The 27503-nt window shown below is 33.9% G+C and overlaps 1 protein-coding gene across 1 annotated transcript; it reads left to right on the forward strand.

The window, feature by feature from the left end:
* The first annotated feature begins 8957 nt into the window (after positions 1-8957).
* On the forward strand, positions 8958-27503 carry LOC129310903 (mediator of RNA polymerase II transcription subunit 23-like). The gene is made up of 22 exons (XM_054952800.1): positions 8958-9025; positions 9146-9245; positions 9344-9387; positions 10145-10244; positions 10366-11340; positions 11477-11711; positions 12339-12553; positions 12794-13001; positions 13947-14227; positions 14489-14572; positions 15134-15228; positions 15490-15652; positions 15781-16026; positions 16982-17152; positions 17298-17411; positions 17503-17628; positions 18663-18811; positions 19100-19340; positions 19715-20489; positions 20900-21081; positions 26749-26852; positions 26958-27503. Exons 1-22 carry the CDS (start codon positions 8958-8960, stop codon positions 27154-27156), a joined length of 4875 nt encoding a protein of 1624 aa, XP_054808775.1. The 3' UTR covers positions 27157-27503.

The raw sequence follows: 27503 nt of genomic DNA on the forward strand, positions 1-27503 counted from the left end.
ATAGAATTAGTTTAAAAGTAAATAACTACTTCATTGAAAATGACATTCAATTAAAAATACATTATATTTTTAAACAGGAAGAGTATATAAGTATCTAATGAAGATAGAATTAAAAAGATATAATTTATAAAAAAATTAAAATTTTAACTAATATTTTTTAAAATCATTAATTAATTATAAATATAATAAGAAGTACAGGAGTAAAAATAAAAAGAGATTTAATTTTAACATAACATAATAAAACAGAACAGAGTACTATGAACTCTGGCCAAAACCAAACATCTCATTTATTGGGCAAGATAAAACGGAAATATGTATAACCACCAATGTAGCTAGTTTAATTGGCAAACTTCTCTTGGATCATAGGCCTTAGATTTCTTTTTTAAAAAATTAACGAGAACAAATTATTTTTTAAGTTTGAGATTTATTAACATTATAGACTTTAAACTTATTTATTATGTAAATTATTCACTTAACTTTTTAAAACAATGTGATATGACCTTTGTCAATAACAAAAGTTAATAATGATGATTACTTAATCAAAAATAGATAATAAAACCTAAAAATTACAATAAAAAATGACCAAAAAAACATAAATAAGGACCCTAAAAATTATAGAAAATGATCAAAAAATTTGATCTTTTTTATGATTTTTGAAGTTTTTTTACTTATTTTTTTATCAACTAATAATCAAAGTTAATTTTTGTTAACAACAAGAGTTAAATTGCACTATTTTTAAAAATTAAAAAAATAATTTACATAATTAATAAATTTAGGGTCTACAATATTATTGAACTTAATATTTAAGGAATAATTTTTTTATTTACCCAATCAACAATGACAATTTAAGTAAAAAAGTAAAAGTTTAAAGAGAATGCATTTCTTGGAATAGCATTGAGAATTGAGATAAAAGCTATTGAAAGATAAAGAAAGATTATTTGGCTATATCTGAACCTAACCACCGGAGAGACATAGCAATATAAATTGTAGTGTTTAAAGACAGATAAAATCATATAAAAAACATGTGTAGAAACTTATTCACGCACACGTACTAATAAAAAATACATTATTATTAAAATAAAAATATAAACTTATTTTTTTAAAATAATAACTTATTATTAATTTTGATTTGTGAATAACTTTTTTTTTTTGTTTTGATACGATTTTCGCTTAAAAATATAAGGTGATGGAGGTGCAGGCCTGCAGGGTAAGGCAGCGAGGGGAAGCGGCAGGCTTTAATAATGAAGCAAATGTTTGATTCAGTGTTGGTATCTGGGCGGAGCTGTATGCGTCCGTGTCCGTAGCGGGGCTCCATCTTCGAGAAATAAAGCACCCGAGGTGCTGATGTGGCGTCTTAGCTCCCACCAAAACAAAATTCTTCTTGTGCTCCTACTTTCATGCCCTAATCATATGGTCGCGTTTCGTTTTCAGAAAGATGACAATTTTGTGGTGTATAATCTAACTCCGCTGGGTGCACCCAATTTACACGTTTTGTGCTTCTCTTTTTGCAAGGTGAATTTCTACATGCTCTTTTCGCTCAGACGGGATTTATAAACAAAAAAAAAAAAAAAAAGCCTTCCCTGTTGTTAGGGGTCGTGTGTTCACCGGTTGAGTGATGAACTTCATGGTGCTTGTCATTGTGGTGGAGTTTGGACCATTTGAAATTGATTTTGTTGGTTTAAATTTCAAATTTTTTAACTTATAATTTTTATACACAAAATATTTTTTTGACAGAGTAACATTTATAAAATTATTTTAATTTTAATTTTTGTACCTGTTAAAATAATAATTTGTTAAAAGATATAAGAAACTTATGTTAAATTTTCACTGTCCATTTTAAAAAAAATATTAAATCTAGATAATTTATATTGATGCTCATCTAAACTTGTTAAGTGTGCTCGCCAAATATTTGTTCTTTTTATTTTTTACTCATTAAGCTTTTTTCCCCTTTTATACATGCAACCATTTGAACCGGCCAGGGAAATATATGGTTAAATTTTGGAAAGTTGAAACTTCGTGGCCGATTTGCAAGTGAAATTACGCTGTGTGGTGCTTTTTGATTTCGTGGATTATAAGAGAGAGAAAAGGGTGGCATGGATGCTAGCAATAAATTTTAACATAATTTTATTTTTTTTAAATATATAAATTAATAATTAAGTGATTGAAATTATAGAGATTAAATTACAAGAGTTAAAATTTAAAAATTAAGTTACAATCGAGTCAAGAGTTCAAAGATTGAATTATAATAAATGAAAATTTGATAATTGAGTTACAGCTAAATTAAAATTACAAAAATCAATAATTAATCTTTTATTTTCTCTAGTTTCATTTATAAGTCACATTTGATCCCATTTTAAATCACAGTATGGTTTTTTAAGTAATGTTTAAAAAATATTTTTAAAATTAAATTTATGAAAGATGAAAAATAACATGATATTATTTTTTATATTGGAGTATGAAAAATAGATGTTAAACAGCCTGTCACACTTACCCCCGAACCAATCCCACGCCGTTGAATCATGAAAAGTTACCCCTTCCCTCGTGAGTATATCTGTAGATGTAACATAGCATAATGTAGATGTAATATATTACACTCTTCTCAATCTAAAATATAAATAATTTTTATGAAAAATTTGTATATTAATAAAGTTATTATTTTCATAAAAATATATATTATTTTTTATCTTTAATCTTAATTGTTAAAACATTTCGTAATGAGTGAGAGATAAATTTATATAAAAATTTAAGTTAAAAATACAAGGGTAAAACAGAATTCTTTTACATATATTAGATTGCTTATATTTTAAACCAACATCAGTTAAAAAAAAATACTTATATTTTGGTTTGGATGAATTATTATTTACATTAAAAAATTATATATGTTTATAATATAAATTTTAAAGAAATACTTCCAAAATAATTATAAATATTTTGATAAAATTTATGTATACCTTTTAAATTTAAAATTACCACTAATAAGATATAAATAAATCTGACTACGTATTTATGTTATTTTTAAAATTTATGTAATATTTATTTGGATAATTTTTTCAATAACCATACAAGGGTAGAGAAATAAGCGTCATCATTTATTAAAAAATGAGGAGAAAGGAAAATTAGGAGAGAGAACTTCTATCCATGGCAAAAAAAATTTACTGTTTTAAAAATTTTCTCCTCATATTTTTTTTCTTTTCACTTTTCTCCTTCATCCAAACCAAGCAAAGTGATATAATTGAACAAATAGAACCTAATTCTTAAAAATAATAAATATAAGGAAAAGAAATTTTACAACTCACATGCCTTTTCTGAGGCATCTTATATTGTTATCAAAGTATTTATAATTATTTAGGTTGTATTTATTTAAAATTTATATTGTAAAAATATATAATTTTTATCTAAATACTATTCCCTCAATCCTAAATTATAAGGTGCTTTTAAATAAGTTTATTCGTCTTAAAATATAAAACATTTTACATAAATTAATGTTTCATTAAATATATCAATTTTAATATTATCATTTCTCTTAATATAATTAATTTTCGTCCCTTCTCTTTTCAATATATTAAATGGTGAGTATTTTTGAAAGTTTATATTTTTATTTTAAAAATATAAGATTGTTAAGTGTATTTAATGAGATTTATTGATATATATAAAATTTTATCTAAAAATACCGTATAATTTGAGATAGGGGTAGTGCTATATTATGCCTACATTATGCTAGTATTTACTCCATCTGTTAAAAAATGTAAGGTATTTTTAATAAAATTTCACCTATAATAAAATAGTTGGGGAGAAGTTCATTTAAGGACTAAAGAAGCAACACATCTTCAGGTGAGTCCTAACAAATTTCAAAATATTAGTTCAGTCTTATAGGACTAAATTGAAAATAAGTTAAAAGTAGAAAAAAACTAAAATACCCTTAGTTTAAGTATTTAAAAAAAACACCAGCTATCGTCACCGATAATTAGAGCTTCACCAATGACGACAACCACTAGATCTCCATCGCTGGAGCTTCAACCACCAACTAAACCATCGTCGATGGTGGCTGGAGAATTATGAAAAATTAATTTCTCCAAAAGTGGCCAAGGTGGGTGTAGAATTCAAGACTCCTTAGTTCACTAAAAAGTGTTGGACCATCAAGCCATTTAACCCATTCAAACATTTAGTGCATAAAATTATATATATAATAAATTTTATTTTTAAACCACTTAATTGTTACGTTACTTGTTAATAACTTAACAGGATTTGTTAATTATTTAAATTTTTTTGTTAACCTCACGACTCCTGCAACAGAAATAAATTACTTGTTAATCATGTAACTATATTTATTAAAACCTCAATAAAAGTTGTCAATTACTTAACTCTCCTTGTTAAGTCTGTAACTCTCGCAACAAAACTATATTACTTGTTAATCGCGTGACTGTCATTGTTAATACCTTAATAGAACTTATTAATTACTTGAATTTAATTGTCAAATCCATGACTTATTCAACTAAACTACATTATTTGTTAATCATATAACTTTACTTATTAATCACATAATAATACTTCTTTAACTGTCGTTTTAAAAAAGCAACCAAATTATTTAGTAATTGCATGACTTTACTTATTAATTTCTGAACAATACTAGTTAATTATCTATTATCACTTGTTAAATAAATATATAATTTACATAAAAAATTGAGCTTGTCAGATAACGAAAGTGATGACAGTCGAGCCTCCCTTTTTAGTAAAATCTTATATAATTAAAGCCTAATATATCTTAACAAGTATGCTCAATATTGACAAGGGAGACCCAACTGTCATCGTTTTCGTTATCTGACAAACTCAATTTTTTATGTAAATTATATATTTACTTAACAAGTGATAATAGATAATTATCAATTATTGTTGAGAAATTAATAAGTAAAATTATACAAGTAACAAGTAATTTGGTTTTTTTTGAAACGACAGTTAAATAAGTCTTGTTATAGTATTAATAAGTTAAGCTATGCAATTAATAAGTATTATTTCATAATCAACAAGTAAAGTTACATGATTAACAAGTAATGTAATTTAATTGAAAGAGTTATGGATTTGACAAATAAATTCAAGTAATTAATAAGTCTTATTAAGGTATTAACAACGACAGTTACACGATTAACAAGTAATGTAGCTCTGTTGTGAGAATTATGGACTTAATAAGGAGAGTTAAATAATTGACAAGTCTTATTAAGGTATTAACAAGTATAGTTATGAGACTAACAAGTAATTTATTTATGTTGCAGGAGTTGCAAAGTTAATAATGAAAGTTAAGTAACTAACAAGTCTTATTAAAGTATTAATAAGTAAAATTATGTGATTAACAAATAATGTAATAATCAAGTGGTTTAAAAATAAGATTTATTATATATATAATTTTATATATTATATAATTAAATGGGTTGAGTAGCTTGGTGGTTTAAAACTTTTTGGTGAACCGAGGAGTTTTAGATTCTACACCCACCTTGGCTAACTTTGAATAAATTAATTCTCCAGCCACCGCCAACGATGGTCTAGTCGAAGCTCCGATGACAGAGGTTTAATGGCTGCCTTCACCAGCAAAGCTCCGGTCACGGGTGACGGTGGCTAATGTCTTTTTAATGTTTAAACTAAAGGTATTTTTGTCTCTTTTACTTTTAACTTATTTTTAATTTAGTTCCATAGGACTAAACTGATATTTTTAAATTTTTTGAGGCTTACCTGAAGATGTGTTGCTTCTTTGGTCTTTAAATAAAATTCTCTCAAATAGTTACTTATTTTCAAACTAATTTTATTTTTTTATATTTATCTTTATTAAACACCCTACAATAAATGTAAAGTTATTATCAATAGCAGCACTTTAAAAAAATAATGATTACATTTTAAAAAATTAAAAATATTTTATATTTTTAAATATTTTATTTTTTTAAAAAATATTTTATATCTTTAAACTGAGACAGTATGACTTACGAGAAGGGGAGAATTTTTTTTAACTTTTATGCTGGGAGTGGGGGAGTCATTGCGTTGATAAAAGACAAAAAAAAAAAAGCTTGGTAGTGTGAATGGGGAGGGGCAAAGTGCGTGGCACGCTAACTGTTTGACATGTAAAACTTGGTGTATCAGAGGCCGAGTTCTTCCTACGGTTGATCCGAAAAAATAAAAATAAAAATTTAGTATTTGTAAAGCTGAAATTCAGTTTGCAGTATTGCAGTAAATATTTTTAAAAGTTTGGTGTTTCAATTTTTTTTAATATGATGGCCTATTGATCTCAGCCGAAATTTAGTTTGTAGTATTTGAATAAATATTTCTGAAAGTATAGTATTTTAGGCACATCAAAGTTGGACAGACACGTCACTTGCTTATCCTCCTATTTATTTTATTTTATTTTATTGTACTTTATTTTACCAACAGCCTCCTATTTGGCTTGAGAGGGTTAACAGTTTTTAATTATTTTTCTCAAATTTTTATTTTTTATTAAAATTTTATAATCCGTGTATGTGTATATATATTTTGTATAAACCCAAGTTGTCAAAATTTATCATTGTTTCCTTCAACTAAATAAGGGATATGTAATGTTTCTTTCCCCCTTTAACATAAGGCACATTATAAAAGGATTTTTTAATTTTTAATATAAGACACTTAATAAAATACTCATTTCAGTCTTTATTATAAAGCATCCGTAACTTTGTCACTGGAATAAAAGAGAGTTGATTAATTCATTAAGTTTTATAACAAAATAACAAATTTTTAATTTAACCCAAATAAAAGTTTTCCAAATTATATTAAATTCTCTCTTGTAGTTAATTAATTTAAATATAGGTAATATTAAAACATAATTTTTTAAAGAGTTGGATGTTAAAAAATATAAGACATTTTTAGTTTTTTGAGGTGTGATCATTGCTTTTTTTTAAAGTGACACTATTGATAATAACTTTATATTTATAGTAGAGTATTTAATGGAGATAAATATAAAAAGATAGGGTTAGTTTGAACGTAAATAACTATTTTATTAAAAGATAAAATGTAATTAAAAATATTTTATATTTTTAAATAGAAAAAGAAACTCGTTTAATACCTTATGAATTATGATGTCAAGTATCAGTGAATCATTCTAAAAAGTCTATATAATAGATACCATATGTAGTATTAATTTTTATCTATCACCTCTATCTACATTCATTGAATATGAGAGATAATATAATGTATATTTTGCGAATTTGTCGCCTTAACAGGGTAAATTTGATTGTTTATTCCATTTTAAAATAAAATTAACAGCAATAATTTAACTATTTTTTTTAATTTTAATAAAATAGTTAAAGATATTTTATAACATAGATTGAGGAATGGTGGCAATACATCAAATTTTACTATTCACAAATTATGAATAGTATGTGAAATTTCATACCACAAAAACAGTAGGAAGTATATACATGGTTATAATTTCTGGAAAAAGAAGTATTCCCTTTGTTTTTAAATATTAGAGAAAATAATAAATTCATAAACTTAAAAAAATAATTAAATTAAATAATTGTGTTTAAAAATAAGAAGGATTAAATTATCTTTATAATTATTGAAATAAATTTAGTTAGTGAAAATAAATATTGACTTTATAATAAATAATTTAAAAAAATATAATAAATGTTTTTTAAAATTTTTAATTTTATTTATAAATAAAAATAAAAAATCTTTTTAATATTCCCAAAACGGAGCAGCACATGGTTACAAAGAAAACGTTTGATGCTTTTGCATTTTGAAAAACCCAAACAATTAATAACTGGTTGATTTGACTCTCAGTGGATTGAACTGCCTGACGTCTTTTTTTTTTTGGCCAAAAACTTCCTGACGTCTATTGATAATGACGGCGAGGGCATTTAATATATATATATATTTACCAAAATGGCATTTAATAGTTATTAGTGAATAATTAATAATTATTAATGATTCAGTTTACAAAATGAACTGTTTGCGGGGAATGGTAACATGATACATCCAGCTGAATCTGTCAAACACGGATATCAGGTTCTGGCCCACTATTTAACCATGGACTGCGGATCTGCGCTCGACACTTTCATGGGAAATTCAACAAACGCACGCTATTAATTTAACATTATTATATATAATATAATTTGAAAAGCTGGTAATTTAAAAAATTTTACAAGACAATTCAAACAAAAGTGTAAAATATTTTTAATTAAATCTTACTTTTTAATAAAATTAATTATTTTTAAATTGATCTTATTTTTTTATATTTATCTATTAAACATCCTATAATAAATATAAAATCATTTATCAATAGGAGTGCTTTTAAAAAAAATACAATAATTACACCTCAAAAAATTAAAAATACCTTATCTTTTTAAACATTTAACTCTTAAAAAAATTTTATATTTTTAAATGAAAAAAATAATTATATACATTTACTAGCATGTGCTTGGAGGGGAACTGCATATTTTGGGGTCATTTTTATTTTTCAGGAAGAAAGCTTGCCTAAACCAAAATAACTTTTTTTTTATTTATTATTTATTGCCATTATTCTCGTACGGCCAGGTGAGTAAACTCACGCATACACGTCGAACTATCATCTTCAAGACATATTTACGAGAGTTTTAATCTTATTTACTAAATGTGAGTATAATGCACCATACAAAAAAAACGAACGTATTATTATGGTTATGAATGATAATGTTACGTCTTTCTTGTTTTTTTCCGTGAAAGATTTTAAAGAAGGGAAGAGAAAGGAAAGAGAAATAACTTATATATATATATAATATAATATAATTATCGATTTTTCTCAGTATTTTCCATCTTTATAAAACTGAAACCACTATTATAAGTACATAAACAAACGTCATTTAATTTAATTTTATTAAAATTATATGTGCTGAAAATATTAGAAGAAATTATATAAGTACTATTCGTCAGCAATGGAGAACGGGGTGTGTTGTTAAGGGAAAGGGATGGTATCTGGCAAAACGGTGGCACCGTACAGGGTTGAGGCTTGGAGATTGGAAATTTCTCCTTTCCCGTTCCTCCGTTTTGCACAGCCAAAAAATATCGTTTCGTGGTTATCGAACAAAAGCTAAAGTTCAACTGCAAGCTCAAGGCATGGTTGATGGGTGAGGCAGAAAGTTGAATGAAAACAAAGAAATGGATCAAACTCAAAGATCACCAGCAACAGCCTCGGGGCTTATCAGTTACACCCTGCCCGAACCGCCATTCTTGATCTATTCAACCTTTACTTAGGAGTAAGCAGCTCCCTCCTTTCCACTCTTCTTTTACATCTCTTATTCCCAGCTTTCACTCGTTCTGGTAAAAATCCCATCTTTCGTTTTATGTTTTGTAGAGAAACAGCCGCCAGAAACCCGATGATACAATCCGAGAGCCGCCGTAAGTGTAGCTATTGATATACTAGAAGTCTTACTTTGATTTTGGGGTATTCCGAGGTTTTAGTTCTCTGGATTTTTTTCATAGTCAGCTTTCCGGTGTTTGTTGTTGATCAGGCTTTAGTTGCAGTACGTGGAACGAAATAAGTGTTACTAAACAAATTCAGTTTGGAGCTTGTGTAATAATCTGCTTGTCTTAATGATCCTTTTTTGGGCACTCCTTGCTAAATGTCAAATCACCCTTAACTGTGTCGCTACATTTCACATGTCACCAATGTCATTGCACGCTATCACTCTGCTCTTGTTGGTTTCAATTCTGTATTTTGTGCGGGCACTGCCTTTTTGCTCTTCCCGCGGCAGTTCGATAACTGATATAAATCTATTTCTTCTTCAGCTCCTTTCTTTCAATAACCGAGCTGGTATTCGCGCCAACGTTCAATTTCTGAGGCGCTCATTCTTGTTTATTTCACAAAACATTTTCTAAATCAGAGTCCGAAGAATAATTCGTTAATCTATCCAACTTAGTTAACCTCTCTTGGCATGTATAAATTCACGAGATTTATAAAATTTATTGCCTCTATTTTCATTCTCAGTGATATTTTTTGTTGCCATTTGGTGTTTATTTTGCTTCATCCAGACTCCTAATGTGATTGATTGCCTTGCTCTGGTTTTTCAAGCATGCATTAACCAAGAAATTCCCACTGTTGTTGCTTCTTGTATCTATTGATGTCTTACTCGTACCATATTAAAATTACTTTCAGGAACAAAACACAAAAGCGTGTGCTTGCTCTTAACAGAGAGCTTCCCCCACCAAATGAACAATTCCTTCTAGATTTTGAGCAGCTTCAGAGCCAGTTTCCTGTGAGTTTGATATCACACTGTGTTGTGCAATGAATCTCCTGATGTTGTTTCTGTTTTGCTCGCAGCTTTATTGAAAATAGCACGTGACACTTTATTTTGTTAATGCTCTGTTTCATTTCAGGAACAAGATCAGTTACGTTCTGTAACTGAAGCTATTCTCTTACCTCTGGTTGTCCAGTGCAGTAGTCATGCACCAAGAGCAGAATTTCTTCTATTTGCTTTACGGAGCTTATGTGGCATTAGATACATTAACTGGGATACTTTTTTACCACCCCTTCTCTCTTCAGTTTCTTCAGCGGATTTGCCTGCTGGCCAGGGTAGTCAAGCAGTGTCAGCTGTTTCCTCTTCAAGCATATTGCAGCCAGGCATGTTACCACCTTCAAGCACAATGACCAACGTGTCTAATTTTCAGTCTTCAAATCCTGCATCTCCATTACCTTCTGTTCACCCTATTGGCTCCCCTCCTCAATCAACCATTGAACCATCAAGTTGTGCAGCTCTATCTCCTGTCAAATCTTCTGATATTTTATGCACTGGACAACAATCTAAAGCAAGAGGCATTCCATCCATTCGTAATAATGATATCAGTAGCCTTCGTCAACTATGCTGCAAAATTATTTTGATTGGTCTTGAGTTTGATTTGAAACCAGTGACTCATGCTGAAATCTTCCATCACATGCTAAATTGGCTGGTAAATTGGGACCAAAGGCACCAGGGAGTTGATGAACCTGACATAGTAAAAGCATGGAGACCTGACAAAGCTTTAATTGCTTGGTTACACAGTTGTTTGGATGTGATCTGGCTTTTAGTTGATGACGGAAAATGCCGAGTTCCCTTTTATGAATTACTTCGTAGTGGTTTGCAATTTATAGAGAACATACCTGACGATGAAGCCTTGTTTACACTTATTTTGGAGATTCACAGGAGACGAGATATGATGGCTATGCACATGCAAATGCTAGACCAACATCTTCATTGCCCAACATTTGGCACTCCTCGAATTCTTACTCAGACTCCTCATATTTCAGGTGAAGCAGGCATGAGACTTGCGCCAATCACATATTTGAGTGTACTTGGGGAACCATTGCATGGAGAGGTGATGACTTTTCAAGGAACTCTTAGTATGAAAATGTAGTCTAGTTACTTGTAATTTAGCAATATATACTTAACCTATTTACTTTTGATCATAGCTTGTCCTACTTTGGTAAATTAATCTTTTTTGCTGTCTGCAGGATCTTGCAACTTCTATCCAGAAGGGAAGTTTGGACTGGGAGAGAGCTCTACGTTGTATAAGGCATGCTCTTCGTACTACCCCATCACCTGATTGGTGGAGACGTGTGCTACTAGTAGTTCCTTGCTTTAGGCCTTCCTCTCAAGGGCCTACTCCTGGTGCTGTGTTTTCTTCAGAAATGATCTGTGAGGCAACAATTGATAGAATTGTTGAACTGTTGAAATTGACAAATTCAGGCAATGACAATTTCTCTGTTTTACATGCATCAGTTTAATGTGATTATCCAAATAATGTGCAACTGTGGGAAATCTTTTGTTGATTTCTGGTCTTCATGGGCAGTTCTTTGAGGGTTCTAGTGGCATTGGAGGATAATTTTTCACAACAGAGTCTGGCTGTATGGTTTTGGAAGTTTACATGAGTATTTGAAGAGTGGACAAATTATGTTATCTGAGCAGCACTTGCTGTAGGCTGGGCTAGTTAGAGTAATTTTGTTGTTAGTCTAGGTTTGTTGGTTTAGTTTGGGATTAGTATTTTTAACGCTACTGATGTATGGGAAGATATTTTCAATTTTTAGTGGAATGTTGGAAACAGACTGGTTAATAGAAGACGTTTTTTTTATTTCAGTAGTAGGTTAATTACCCTCTTCTTTTCTGTTCAAGCATAAAGGCTGGGAGTTTTTCAGAGAAATATGATTATTTATTAACACTTTTAAGGAAATATGATTGTTTTTGGTTCGGGTCGTCTTTACTGTTTGTGGCTAGTTGGCTATGCTTCGTTTAATGTGGAAAAAGAATTGATTCCTGAAACTGCTTTCGGTGTCATCTTGAAAAGCTAACACTGGCTAAATATTGGCATTCTTGCAGAAGTAAATTGCTGGCAGGACTGGCTTGTCTTCTCCGACATTTTCTATTTTTTCATGAAAAGTGGGTGCATTGATTTTGTTGAGTTTGTGGACAAGCTGGTTTCACGCCTTGCAGAGGACGACAACCTTCTAAAGACAAACCATGTGACTTGGCTTCTTGCACAAATAATTCGAGTTGAACTGGTTATGAATGCTTTGAATTCAGATGCTAGAAAGGTAGTAAAATAAATATTAGTTTCTTTACCTTCTCTGACCTTCATTGAGATGTGTTCGTTTTTTCCACTTGTATTCATCGACAAATTCTGTTGTCTGTGGAGGGCTTTCAATCAACAATCTTATGAATAAATGGATATTTTTCATTTCCTGACTTTCTAGTCTGGCTTCAATTTAGTAAAGTTTCTTTGGGTAAGGATTAATACTAAAGTTGATGTCATATGACCATGGCATTGCTTACAGGTGGAGACTACCAGAAAGATTCTTTCATTTCATAGAGAAGAGCGGAACTCTGATCCTAATAACCCACAAAGTATATTGCTTGATTTTGTTAGCAGCTGCCAAAATTTACGTATTTGGTCATTGAATACATCAACCAGAGACTATCTAAACAATGAGCAGCTTCAAAAAGGAAAGCAAATAGATGAATGGTGGAAACAAGCAAGCAAAGGTACATTAAAACATGGATTTTATTGTCAGTAAAATTGTGAAATCAAGATGTGATGTTTCGTTATTGGATGATGGTCAACAAGGTCTGTTTGCTCTGCAAGTTCTTCTATCTCATGCAGTGGAATTTAACAATCATTATACCTTGTTGGAACTCTGTACTTTCTTGTATTATTATTAGTCAAAATCCTTGTGGTAATGCTTGAACTCAGTGTATGAAATCAAGGAAAAAGACCCAACTGAATGGCAGGTCACTTCAGCTTTTTGAGAGGCTAGACCATTCCACTCATAACTTGCTTAACCGCTCTCTTTCCTTCCTCTTGGGCCTCTATTATTCTCCTCCAATAGTTAGTCTCTTTTGCCCGTCTCATCACTCCTCTCTGCCAGTTCAGATTTGCCCCCAAACTAGGGGCCCTGGCTCAGCTTCAGCTTTCCTTTGCTTCCTCTCTTATTTATTTAACTAACTTTGGTTGGGCCACTCTACTCTAGGCCCAACATATTTATCAATGTGAGGTTGCCCTGTGTAACAAATTGGTGTTTGATTACTTGTTAAAGTGTGGCTTTATTTTTCCTTTATTTTTTCTCACACATATATATATATTGCCTTTCTTCTAATGCATATTTTGTTGTCAAGTAATTGCATGAAAGAGCTGCAGCCTGATCTTGAGTAACTGACTTCACCAATATCATTATCACTTTGTTAGCCTGTTACTTCTATGGACCATTATATTATTCACCGTCAAATGCACACTGCATGTCAATTCAGATGAAACTAGCTGATTGATTCTTCCAGGACTCTCTTTTTGATTTATATGGGAATCAACGAGCCCAATTGAGCAAATGTCTGTTCTTTTATTTCCTTATATAGCTGCTTGCTATGTATGTCTTCTTTAACTTCATATGGGATTAAAGGGTAAGTTCATATTGCCAAGCATCCATGATTTTTCAGGGGATCGCATGATGGATTATATGAACATGGATGAACGCTCAATAGGGATGTTTTGGGTTGTGTCTTACACAATGGCACAACCTGCTTGTGAAACAGCAATGCATTGGTTAACTTCTGCTGGAGTTGTTGAGATGATTACAGGACCAAATCTACAGTCACCAGAGAGATTAGTGGCTACACAGGAAGTGAGCCCGCTGCCTATATCATTATTGTCTGGTTTTGCAATGAACTTATGCGTGAAGCTATCTTATCAAATGGAAGAAAACATTTTTTCCGGGCAGGTTCTTAACTCTCTCTCTCTCTCTCTCTCTCTCTGTGTCTTGTGTTTAGATTCATTTATTAGCATGGTTATTGTACCTCATAAGTGTTAACTGGTGTGTAATTGTTTTCATAATATCATAGACAAGTTATAGTTTTCTGCGCAATGATTTTTTTCTCGTGGGAATGATTTTGGTGAGATAGAAATGGAAAACTTTAACCTAGTTCTTGTGGTTCAGAGAAATCATTATCTTGAGATATTTACCTTTCTTATTTTTATGCAGGTTGTACCCAGCATTGCAATGGTTGAGACGTATACTAGATTGTTGCTCATTGCACCCCATTCACTATTTCGCTCACATTTCAATGTAATTGCTTTGCCCTCAAAGATTGCGTCTGTTGTAATTCATTTCATATTATGTAAATAGAGAAGTGCTATCTTCATGCCGCAATGGTGTGTTCAGTAGAAACTACTTTTGCTTTTCTATCTTTGGTTGGAAGCTGAAATTGAATACTAAGTGTAGTACTGTGACAGAATTCCAATTTTTATGTGAAAATTATCTGGCATCATTTGACCCTGCGCGCGCGTATTGTATGGAAGATAGTCATATGAAGATGCATACCTTATTTTGCGACTCATTTTAAGGTGTCATTATTCTTTAACTTCGGTGAATTGCAAGACAACTATTGAAGTCTATCAGAAGAACTATAATTAGAGTTTGATGTTGTCTTTCCATCTGATTCTTTTTCTCAGCCATTGACTATGCTTATGCTTCTTATGGTATCATAAAGCTTACAATCTATTTTAGTCTAGTTTTCACTGGTTAAGACATTGTAGATATTCCTACTATTCATGTTATTTAATCTTCATTTGCTAACTTACTTGCCAGTATTAAGATACTATCTGTTTAAAATGTTATTTATTTCAGCATTTAGTGCAAAGAAATCCTTCTTTGTTGAGCAAACCTGGAGTGACGCTTTTGGTACTTGAGATATTGAACTATCGGTTGCTTCCACTTTACAGGTGATTATTACTATGTCCCATTATATAAAATTCTCCTCCTGACCAGCATAAAGATAGCTTGGCTTTTTATTGATTCTTTCTTTTGTTTCTTTTTGCCCCTTTTATTTTGATAAACACATTCAAAATATAATCTTTTGCCATCTTGTTGGTGCTCCAAAATCTGTCTCTGGCTTCCTGAAATAAACTTGAACAGCAGCATGCTCTTCATTTTGCTTGGAATTGAACATTAGCCCAAGTTATGTCCTTTTCTTATCTGTATAGGTATCAAGGAAAAAGCAAAGCCTTGATGTATGATGTTACAAAGATAATTTCTGCCCTAAAAGCGAAACGAGGAGATCATCGAGTTTTCAGATTAGCTGAAAATCTGTGCCTGAATCTTATTTTCTCATTGAGAGATTTTTTCTTTGTTAGAAGGGAAGGAAAGGTATTTGCTTTGGTCCTCAAACTGTACTTCATTCCCCCCTTCAGTTATGGTTATTTTTTTATCTTTCAAAAAAAATTCTAGCATGTCCATTTGATGCAGACTGATGCTTTTCCTTTCACAATTTACAGGGTCCAACTGAGTTTACTGAAACTTTGAATCGTGTGACTGTAATGACACTTGCAATCCTTATTAAGACCCGAGGGATTGCTGATGCTGAGCACCTGCTTTATCTCCCAACCATGTTGGAACAAATAATGGCAACTAGCCAGCATACATGGTCTGAAAAAACTCTTCGTTACTTCCCTTCTGTTCTGCGTGATGCCCTGGGTGGTCAAATGGATAAAAGGAGTCTTTCGATACAAGAATGGCAGAAGGTTTGTTTTGCAAGTTTGTGTTATCATGCTCAGATTTCTGCTGGCATGGCTGTTATAATGATAAAAGAATGCTTGGTACATGTTTACCAAAAAGTAAAAAAGAGGGGGGAAAAAAAGGAAAAGAGAAACGCACAAGCCATTGAATTTTTATTCCAGCCTGTATGTTTATGTTCATTTTTTGAAATTAATTGCTGAAGGTAGGAGAGCCTATTTATAAAGGAAATTTTCCGTGCGTGCAATTAAGTGTTACTCAATTGGAATATCCAAGGTAATGAATAAGCTGTCCTGCAGCTTCAGCCTTGGGCTACTAGATTTTGGATCTCTGAAAAATTGAGCCATTCGTTTTTCATTAAAATTACTTTCAAAGGCCCACTCTCAAGTTGTCATTGCATAGCAGTCGTATTTTGAAGGCTTTTGTGTCATGTAGTGTTAGTCTTGCAGTTTTGACATGTGGCGGACAAGTTGCAGGCCGAAGCTTTGGTGTTGAGGAAATAACAATTGCCTTAATGGGGCCAATGCAAGATTATTTGTATATTGTTGTCAGTTCGACTTTTTAAAACCCTTCATCCTTACATCTGAAAGAAGAAAATAGTACAAGTATTAAATAAGCTCTTAAGAATGATGAATTATTGAGAAGCTGATAGCAGATGGCCAGGTAATATAAACGTTTGTGAAGATCTCGTGTTGAAAAGTTAAGGGACTGGGGAATCTTGGATATTTGGAGAAATTTAAAGATAATTTTTGGTTTCTTGCCATTAAAGAACAGGTTCAAAGGTGGATCATTTTGATCTATGGATCCATTATTTTTTTTGTTTCTATACAATAGCTAACATTCTTTTGCAACAGAATAGAAATATTAAATGTGACAGAGCCTACTTAATACGTACTTTAGAAATTGGCATTATGTTCTGATTTTTTTGGCACATGTATGTTAATATTCAAGGCGCTTTTGCAGGTAGAAGCCACTGTTTTACACCAGTGCACACAGCTTCTTACAGCATCAGCTGATCCTAATTATATTGTGACCTATCTCGGTCGCAGTTTCCCTTTGCATCGACAATATTTGTGTACTGGTGCGTGGACATTAATGCATGGACATGGAGAAAACATTAATGGTGTAAGCCTGGTATTCATCTTCTACCAGCTGTCTGAATGCTTATTATTTCACTGCATCATAATGTATCTCAAACTTCATACACACACACACACAGATTAGGGCTGAAACTAGATTATGATTCTCAACATATATATATATATATATATATGAATAGGCACGTGCCCTTAGGGAATTTTCTCCTGAAGAGGTGACGTCTAATATTTACACAATGGTGGATGTTCTGCTTCATCGTATTCAAATGGAAGTTCAACAAGGGCATTCCGTACAGGTGTTTAGCTTTGCAGAGGATGTATTTTTCTTCAGTAGATCAACACCTTGTTAATTCTTCAGAGAGCTTACAAATTTTTTTTTTCCTTTAGGACCTTCTGTTGAAAGCTTGTGCAAATCTTGGCTTTTTTGTTTGGATAAATGAGTTGCTTCCCTTAGATATCTTGCTTTTGGCACTTACTGATCGTGATGATGATCCCCATGCTTTGCGTATTGTGGTATGCACATTCTATCTCACCATTGTATTGTGGATTATGAACTTATATGTACACAAAAACTTGGCCTCTCACTTTTTTTTTTTAAATAAAAAGGGATAACTTTCTGGTAATTGTTGGTCCCTTTATCTTATTGCGAAGTAGTCAGTTTATGCATCTTGATAGATATTAAATCCTTCCCTTTTGTTTTATGGCTAGCCAAATTTTATTCTTCCAAAATAACTGTTTGTGGTGGTTTTTAGATCTTATGTTTATATTCTATTCACTCACTTACTAGGTGCTTTATCCTTATTGACGAGTTCATTTATGATTAACTACTTTAGATGTCATCTATTTGGAATGTTTATTCAAGCTTTCAAAAGAATTAATACTGAGGACATTCAGTAAATTTGCAATAGAAAACTGCTCTTTCTCCTAACACTTATATTGTGTACATATGTTGTGATAAAACATCAGTTGTTGTTGTTGTGCGCCTCCTGGTGGTTGCTTTCAATTAGAATAAGCTGTTTGAGACTGTTGGTGAGCATTGGTTATCCAACTTCAGAGCGGTTTCTTTTAAGATGGCAAAAGCTTGTGGAACAGTGCGGTTTTCCTTATGCTTTGGTGTACTGCACTGACAGTCTGACGTTTTCAGGGGCACTTTATAGCCGTTCGATATATTTTAAGGGCTAGCTTTTGTTTTTGGCTTGTCACTGGTTTTCTGCATTGTGTCCTTGTCAGATATGCAGGGAATTGAGCATAACTTAATTTCAAATTTATTGCCCTGTGTCTCTGTTTTCTCCTTTACGAGAATATTTTTTCCTTCCTTTGTACCATTGTAACGGATGCCTTGAATCCCAAATTGCAAATGCATTAAGAATTTAGACAAATAATTATATTATTACGAAATGCTATCCTGATTTATTGGGCCAATGAGTTGTTTACCGAACCAAGAATGAACTTTTGATTTTAGATGTTTCAATCTTTCAAGAAGACATGGTTGTTGAGCTTTTTTCCTCTTTCTTTATGGAGTAATAATGTAGCAATAAATACTGCAGATCAGTCTTCTTGATAGGCAAGAGCTTCAGCATAGAGTGAAACAATTCATTGTGACTCGTGGACCCCATGAACATTGGCTTTATGCTGGACAATTCCAGCGGGCTGAACTGCTAAAGGCTCTCGGAAATCACCTTTCATGGAAAGACAAGTAGGTTATGTAAAAATAATGTCTATTCTGTGTTTTGCTTACATCAAGCATCTTCTAAATTATTTGGCAGTGATCAAGACCTGGTGATAATGGAACTTAAAAAACCCATTAGTTTTTGAATCTGGGAAATGGAGTTGGAATCTGTTTTTTATTAGAAAGAATTCAAAACTTATCCTTTGTTGAAGTAATGAACGGATATCTTTATCTGGGGAATGGAGATGCAATTCATGTGTGTTGATTCTACGTTGAACATTGCATGCACTAACACTTTCCACAATAACATTCCAGGCACCCAGTGTTCTTTGATGATATTGCAGCCCGTTTGCTTCCAGTCATCCCTTTAATTATTTATAGACTCATTGAAAATGACGCAATGGATCTAGCAGACAGAGTATTGGCCATGTATACTCCATTGCTTGCCTACTACCCTCTAAGATTTACTTTTGTTCGGGATATACTTGCATATTTCTATGGCCATCTTCCTGGAAAGCTCATTGTTCGAATACTCAATATACTTGATATCGGCAAGGTAACCCTTTTTAATTCTTTCTATTCAAGTGGTATGTATAGAAGAGACTCAAGGTCAATTTATACAATAAATTTTGTCCTAGGAAAAAGATTACAATAAACATTCATAGGAAGCAGTTGGAATCTTCATTAACTGTTTAAAATGGCATTATTCTACAAATATATAACAGGTCTGTATTTTTTTCAGATTCCCTCGAGGTCAACTTATACAATAAATTTTCTCCTAGGAAGAAGACTACAAACAATGTTTTCATGGGAAAAAGAACAGTGAATTTAATATATACAATATTAATATTAATTAACAGTCGGAATCTTCATTAACTATTTAAAGTGGCATTATTCTACAAATATATAACGGGTGTGTATTTTTTTCAGATTCCTTTGTCGGATTCATTCCCACAGCAAATAAGCTCTTCCAATCCAGTCATGTGCCCTCCTATGGACTATTTTGCAACTCTGTTGTTGGGAATAGTGAATAATGTTATCCCTCCATTGCATAACAATTCAAAGTCCGGATCAACTGGTGATGCTTCAAACAATGCACTACGCTCTCTACATAACAAGCCTCCAGCAGTAGCTCAGTCTGGGACTGCAAATGCTTCCGAGGCTCCAAAAGCTTTCTACCAAATTCAGGATCCTGGCACATATACGCAGCTGGTTCTTGAGACTGCTGTCATTGAAATCCTCTCCCTCCCTGTCTCTGCATCTCAGATAGTACAGTCACTCATTCAAATTATTGTAAATATACAGCCAACATTGATCCAGTCCAGTAATGGTCTCCATGGTGGTTCAAACAGTGTAGGGCAAGGTTCGGTATTGCCAACATCTCCTTCAGGGGGAAGTACAGATTCCTTAGGTGCAAGCAGATCAACTCCTTCAGTTTCTGGAATAAATACCTCTAACTTTGCCTCACGAAGTGGTTATTCATGCCAACAACTATCTTGCTTGTTTATTCAAGCTTGTGGTCTCCTTCTGGCTCAGCTACCTCCTGAATTTCACTTGCAACTTTACATGGAGACAACACGTATAATAAAAGAGAACTGGTGGCTTACGGATGGGAAAAGATCACTCGGGGAAATAGACTCTGCTGTTGGCTATGCTTTGTTAGATCCAACTTGGGCTGCACAGGACAATACCTCTACAGCCATTGGTATGATTTTGCAGTTGACTTGTTTACTACAAAACTCATTGCTGGAGACATTATTGGAATGGTAGTCTTCTATATTACTAGTCTGCCCCTCACATTGATATTGCAACTCATGCTCTAATGTTCTATGATGCAAAGTGTCTGAAACATCAGTAAAAATCAATCATGGTCTTTGCCTACTATCTTGAGCTATTCATGAAAATGATCTTGATGCAATTTTTAATTTATGTTCAAAGCTCAGTTTTTACTTTGTAGATGGCAATTAGATTTTTGCATTTGTTTTGTTAGAAAGCATCTACTTCAAAATTAAACTGCTCTCAACTTGGCTTATGCTTAGAAGGACATATTAGTTTCTAACTCCAGTTGGCAATTGTAATTTTAAATGCCTGAAAGGTTTTGTTGTGTGTATACAGGGAATGTGGTTGCCCTTCTTCACTCTTTCTTTAGTAACCTCCCTCAGGAATGGCTAGAAGGGGCACATGTTATCATCAAGCAACTTCGGCCAGTAACATCCGTTGCAATGTTGCGGATAGCATTCCGTATAATGGGTCCACTTCTTCCAAAACTTGCCAACGCTCGTGCACTTTTCAGCAAGGTACAGAAAATTATTGACTCTTGTACTCCCTTCGTCTCAAATTATAAGTAAGAAACTTTTGAACAAAATTTCATGTACCAATATGTGGTTAGACCTAGTATTTATTATATTCAATGTAAATATTTGTTATTATTTTATGGGATACTGGGTAGTTAAGAGTAGGAAGTACGAGATTATTTCCTATTTCTCCTCCTTTTGAATCAATCTCCATGATTCTCGGAGATATGATTGTTTTCTCTCCTGTATATATTCTCGTGCATACCTTAGATGAATATACAAGAGTTTCTCGGCTCATTCACTACATGGTATCAGAGCACCGTGACTTCCCAGTGGTGTCCGACGCCGAGAACTCTTGAGTCAGAAAGTACCGAGCACGAGTCGAACCCAGTTCACAGTTCTCCCATGTCGAACAGTGATGGGTCCTCGAAGACTGATCCGAGCAGGGCAGGTGGTCCCTTCGGGTCGACTACCAGCCACGAAGGATCATCGGTACACGTTATATCAGTGAAACTAAACGGTACAAACTACCGTATGTGGGCACAAGCTATGAAACTCGCGATCGGAGGCCGAGGAAAAATGGGCTATCTTGATGGCTCATCGAAGATCCCAGAAGACCCCAAGACGCAAGAGTTCCAGCAATGGCACACCGAAAATTCACTGGTATCATCATGGTTAATAAATGCCATGATTCCAGAAATTCAACAAAGCTTTATGTTTCTCCCCTCAGCCCATGAAATCTGGAAGGCAATACGAGATTCATACTCTGATGGGAAGGACTTAGCTCGGATATATGAGCTCAAAACGAAGGCATGGACACTGCAACAAGGAGAACGTGATGTCACTGCCTTCTGGTTAGAACTGAATGCTATATGGCAGGAACTAGACTTAATGACAGATGTGGAATGGTCTAGCAGTAGTGATGCAATTCGGTATAAGGAGAAAGTTGAAAATGAGCGTGTATTTCAGTTTCTTGCTGGATTAAATCAGTCCCTGGATGATGTACGAGGACGAGTCTTGAGTCGTGCACCACTTCCATCAACCAGGGAAGTTTTTTCTGAGGTACGTCGTGAAGCCTCGAGACGCAAGGTCATGCTTCCTGGCACTACCCCTACTCCAGTACCTACTCTAGATTCTGCTGCTCTTGTAAGCAAGAGCAGTGACGCAAACCAGAAGAATCAGAAAGGGAAGGTTTCTTGTGAACATTGCAAGAAGATTGGGCATACCCGTGACACTTGCTGGGATATCCATGGAAAACCGACTAATTGGAAGCCAAGAAAAGGAAAAACACGAGGATACCACGCTTCTCATGATGTGCCACCAGATAAAATAGATTCAACTTCATCAACACCAGAGATTGATAAGGAACAGCTCGGTAAGTTACTCGAGATGCTCAGTATGCTTCAGAAGAATGAGAAAAATCAGAAACCGAATCATACCGCGTCAGTGGCTCATAAAGGTAACTGTGCCTTACTTACCTCTACTAGTAACTTCAAATGGATTGTGGATACAGGGGCAACTGATCATATGACTTCAGACTCTAAGCTATTTAGTACCTATGTCTCTAGTGCTGGAAATGAGACAGTAAGTACAGCAAATGGGTCATCTTCGTCGATAGCAGGAACAGGCAGTGTTGTTATCTCTGAAGCTATGAAATTAGAACATGTTCTACATGTACCATATTTGGCCTGCAATTTGCTGTCCATTAGTAAATTAACTAAACAGGCTAATTGTTGGGCTCACTTTTGTTCCACTCATTGTATTTTTCAGGATCTCTCATCGGGGAAGATGATTGGGAGTGCTAAGGTGCATAATGGTCTTTACTACCTTGATGAATCAACCGTGAGTAGTCTTTGGTCTCGAATTCAATGCAATGTCGCATCTACCTATGAAAATAAAGACTTTAAAGATCTTATGTTATGGCATAGGAGACTAGGTCACCCAAATTTTCAATATTTATGTCGTCTGTTTCCAGAATTTCAAGTCAATAAAAACACTCCATTTCATTGTACTGATTGTGAGCTCGCTAAACATCACAGATCCGTTTTCAAACCTATTGAGTACAAATCTACTCGTCCTTTTTCTATCATCCATAGTGATTTGTGGGGTCCTACTCGTGTCACTAATCGAACTAATACAAAGTGGTTCATCACATTTATTGATGATCATACTAGGATGTGTTGGGTTTACTTATTGCAAGATAAATCCTCTGTTCCCTCTGTGTTCTCTGAGTTTTATACAATGATAAAAAACCAATTTGACACCACAATTCAAGTGCTTCATACTGATAATGGAACTGAATACTTCAATAACACCATGCATATGTTTCTAACAGAACATGGAATTATTCATAAAAGCACTTGTCCGAATACCCCTCAACAAAATGGCATTGCGGAAAGGAAAAACAAACACCTGTTAGAAGTTGCACGTGCTTTACTCTTTACCTACAATGTTCCCAAATTCTTTTGGGGTGATGCAATTCTCACAGCTACATACTTAATCAACCGCATGCCAAGTCGTGTTCTCTCTTATATTTCACCACTTGAAAAATTACAAGAATGTCACTCTGTCACTCACCTTACCACTAATATTCCCCTCAAAATCTTTGGCTGTACCACTTATGTTCATTCTCATCATTCCCATAAATTGGAACCCAAAGCTGTCAAATGTCTCTTTCTTGGTTACTCTTCCACACAAAAGGGGTATAAATGTTTTGACCCAACTACCAAACGACTTTACATCAGCCGGGACGTTACCTTTGATGAAAATGAACCTTTTTATCCAAATGCCTCAATTCAGGGGGAGAGAGGGAGTGATCTTCAGCCTTTGGAAAGTGAGAAATACTCAATCCACGATCCTTTGTTCACGAGCTTAGATCCTTTGTTACCTATACCAGAAAATTCTTGGGTTCTTAGGCCAGAAACTGAAGTGAAAAGTCTTTCAAAATATAATAAAGATGCTGGTATTGCACTGAACAAGACACCAATAACCTACTCAAGGAAGAAATGGAAAAAGAGGGAGACTATTATGACTGACGCACAACCAGAATCTGAACTGAAAGAGGTTCCTGAAGCGGAGAATGTAGAAGGTGCTGTGTTTCCTCAAGAATCCGAGGAAGAAGCAGTGACCGAAAGGAAGGAAGTGGATGAGTTAGACCTACCTATAGCTCTCAGAAAGCAACCGAGGGCCTGCACACAACATCCTATTCAGAGGTTTGTGAGTTACCATACATTATCCTCACAATTTCGTGCATTTATAACTGATCTTGACAAGGTAAAGATTCCTAATGATGTGCATGAAGCACTGAGTGTACCTGAATGGAAGAAGGCTGTAATGGAGGAAGTAAATGCCCTAGAAAAGAATGACACATGGGAGATAGTAGATCTTCCAAAAGGAAAGAAAATTGTGAGCTGTAAGTGGGTATTTACCCCTAAATATGATGCTGATGGAAAATTAGACAGATTGAAAGCAAGGTTGGTGGCAAGGGGGTTTACTCAAACATATGGCTTGGATTACAAAGAAACATTTGCACCTGTGGCCAAGCTTAACACTATCAGAATTTTGATTTCTGTAGCTGCAAACTTGGACTGGCCCCTGCATCAACTAGACATAAAGAATGCCTTCTTAAATGGTAACCTAAAAGAAGAAGTTTTCATGACTTTACCCCCAGGTTTTGAGGAAGGGAGAACCAATCAAGTGTGTAAGCTGAAAAAATCTTTGTATGGGTTAAAGCAATCACCTCGAGCTTGGTTTGACAGATTCTCAACAGTTTTGAGAGCTGAAGGGTATAAGCAGGGGTTGGCTGATCACACTATGTTTGTGAAGAGGGAAAATGGAAAAAGATGTATCCTCATTGTATATGTTGATGATATAATTGTCACAGGTGATCATAAGGAGGAGGTGGATAGAATAAAGAGGGCTCTGGGAAAGGAGTTTGAAGTGAAAGACTTAGGCAACTTGAAGTATTTTCTAGGCATGGAGGTTGCAAGGTCACAGCAAGGGATTTATGTGTCCCAAAGAAAATATATTATTGATTTACTTGCCGAAACTGGCATGTTGGGATGCAGACCTGTAGACACACCCATTGTTGTTAAGAAAAAAAAAGGGGAAACTGAAGAAGAAGAAGAAGAAGAAAAGAATGAGCCAGTAGACAAAGAAAAATACCAAAGATTAGTTGGTAAACTAATTTATCTCTCTCACACTAGACCAGACATAGCTTTCGCAGTAAGCGTTGCAAGCCAGTATATGTGCGACCCTAGAGAGAGACATATGGAAGCTGCATACAGAATCTTGAGGTACTTAAAGGGCACACCTGGAAAAGGATTGCTGTTTAAGAAACAAAACCTAAGATCTATAGAAATATATACAGATGCAGATTGGGGAGGAACATACAAGGATAAGAGGTCAACATCAGGTTACTGTTCCTTCGTATGGGGAAATTTAGTCTCTTGGAAGAGTCAGAAGCAAAGAGTGGTCTCAAGAAGTAGTGCAGAATCAGAACTAAGGGCTCTAGCTCAAGGCATCTCAGAGGTACTATGGGTAAAAAGAGTCATGGATGAGATACATGTCAGAATTGATTCCCCATTGAAGCTTTATTGTGATAATAAAGCGGCAATAAGTATGGCTCTAAATCCAGTTCAGCATGAAAGATCCAAACATGTAGAGATTGACAGACATTTTATAAGGGAAAAGGTTGAAGAAGGAGTCGTCTGTCTCATTTATCTGCCAACAAGACTCCAAGCTGCTGATGTGCTCACCAAAGGATTACAAAGAACAGCATTTGATAGTTGTATAAGCAAGTTGGACATGTTTAGTATCTATGATCCAACTTGAGGGGGAGTGTGGTTAGATCTAGTATTTATTATATTCAATGTAAATATTTGTTATTATTTTATGGGATACTGGGTAGTTAAGAGTAGGAAGTACGAGATTATTTCCTATTTCTCCTCCTTTTGAATCAATCTCCATGATTCTCGGAGATATGATTGTTTTCTCTCCTGTATATATTCTCGTGCATACCTTAGATGAATATACAAGAGTTTCTCGGCTCATTCACTACACAATAAATTTCATTAAATATAATTGATAACCTTATTTTTTCAACATAAAAATATAAACTTTCAAAACACTATTCATTTAATATATTGAAAAGAGGGAGGAACATAAATTTAATAGAGAAAAAAAGGATAATATTAAAATTAGTCTATTTAATGAAACTTCAATCCTCTCAAAATTTTTTATATTTTAAGACATCGAACCTCTTCCAAAAATATCATATAATTTGAAATGGAAGAAGTATCACAAGAAAGCTTTCCTTATGGATGTGTTAATGGACACGTTATCTATGTGGCTTGTGACTGCTCGTGTTTGATACATTAATGCCAAAACAAATCCATGAAAGCGTTTATTTCTCCAATCACAAATGCTAACAAACTCCTGCTGCAGATGATCATTAGTTAGATTGTATAATGTGTTTGCTATCATTTATCCAGTGTGTGAATATTATTGGAACAATCATTAAGATTTTGATACAGGATGTTAGATGTTTGGTTGTTTCCCGCAGCTTCAAATTTATGCTTTTTTTAGATGATCCATTAGAACTTTGCTGTAGTTGACTAGAATTTATTCCTTAATGTTTTCCCCTGAACTTCTGCAAAACATCATCCGCAGACCCTTTCATTACTGTTAAGTCTACTAGTGGATGTATTTGGAAAAAACTCCCAGCCACCAGCTGCTGTGGAAGCATCAGAAATAGCAGATATTATTGACTTTCTGTAAGTCCTTCTCAATTTTGTTCTATGGAATGTCGTACCTCGAGACAAATTTCTCATTTTCCTGTTGCCTCTCCACTAACACAATTCACGCCACGCCGTGTTCAGCCATCATGTCATCCATTATGAAGGGCAGGGAGGGCCCGTGCAGGCTAGCAGCAAACCTCGACCAGATGTCTTGGTTGTCATAGGAAGGATGTCGGAGAGTCTACGTCCAGACGTTCAGCATCTGCTTTCACACCTGAGGCCTGATGTAGATTCTTCTATTTATGTTGCACCCGTTCCAACGGTCCAGAATCCAGCCTAGGTACCTGCAAGCACATGGCGACATTTAACAGTTCAAAAATGGGTTGAGAAATGCCTAGATTCTTCTTCACATTCTTCATGCTGCATTCTGTGGCGACTTCAGGGATAGAGCTGAGGATTTACAGATTTGATTAGAGACCCAGAGTATAGAGGTGTATGTAAAATGGATGTACTGTTTATTTCTCTTGAATTTTGTGTGTATATATTGCAGCAAATTAGGGAGCCATATGTATGAGAGGGAAATGGTATAGTTTTCTTATAAAAGTTCAAAAATTAGAATTTGAATAAACTACTTTTCCTTCTTTACTATCATATCGACATTATTTTTGTTTCCCCTTTGGGAGTGAA

Source organism: Prosopis cineraria, unplaced genomic scaffold (genome assembly GCF_029017545.1).
Source record: "Prosopis cineraria cultivar Desert tree isolate PC_DT_omini unplaced genomic scaffold, ASM2901754v1 PC5, whole genome shotgun sequence".
NCBI lineage: Eukaryota > Viridiplantae > Streptophyta > Magnoliopsida > Fabales > Fabaceae > Prosopis > Prosopis cineraria.

Excerpts from the sequence above, each read along its gene's own strand:
- LOC129310903 (XM_054952800.1), top strand. The coding sequence starts at position 8,958 with ATGGTATCTGGCAAAACGGTGGCACCGTACAGGGTTGAGGCTTGGAGA. Across the intron at positions 10,245-10,365 it reads AGCTTCAGAGCCAGTTTCCT|GAACAAGATCAGTTACGTTC; the intron begins GTGAGTTTGATA and ends GTTTCATTTCAG. Across the intron at positions 21,082-26,748 it reads CTCGTGCACTTTTCAGCAAG|ACCCTTTCATTACTGTTAAG; the intron begins GTACAGAAAATT and ends CATCATCCGCAG.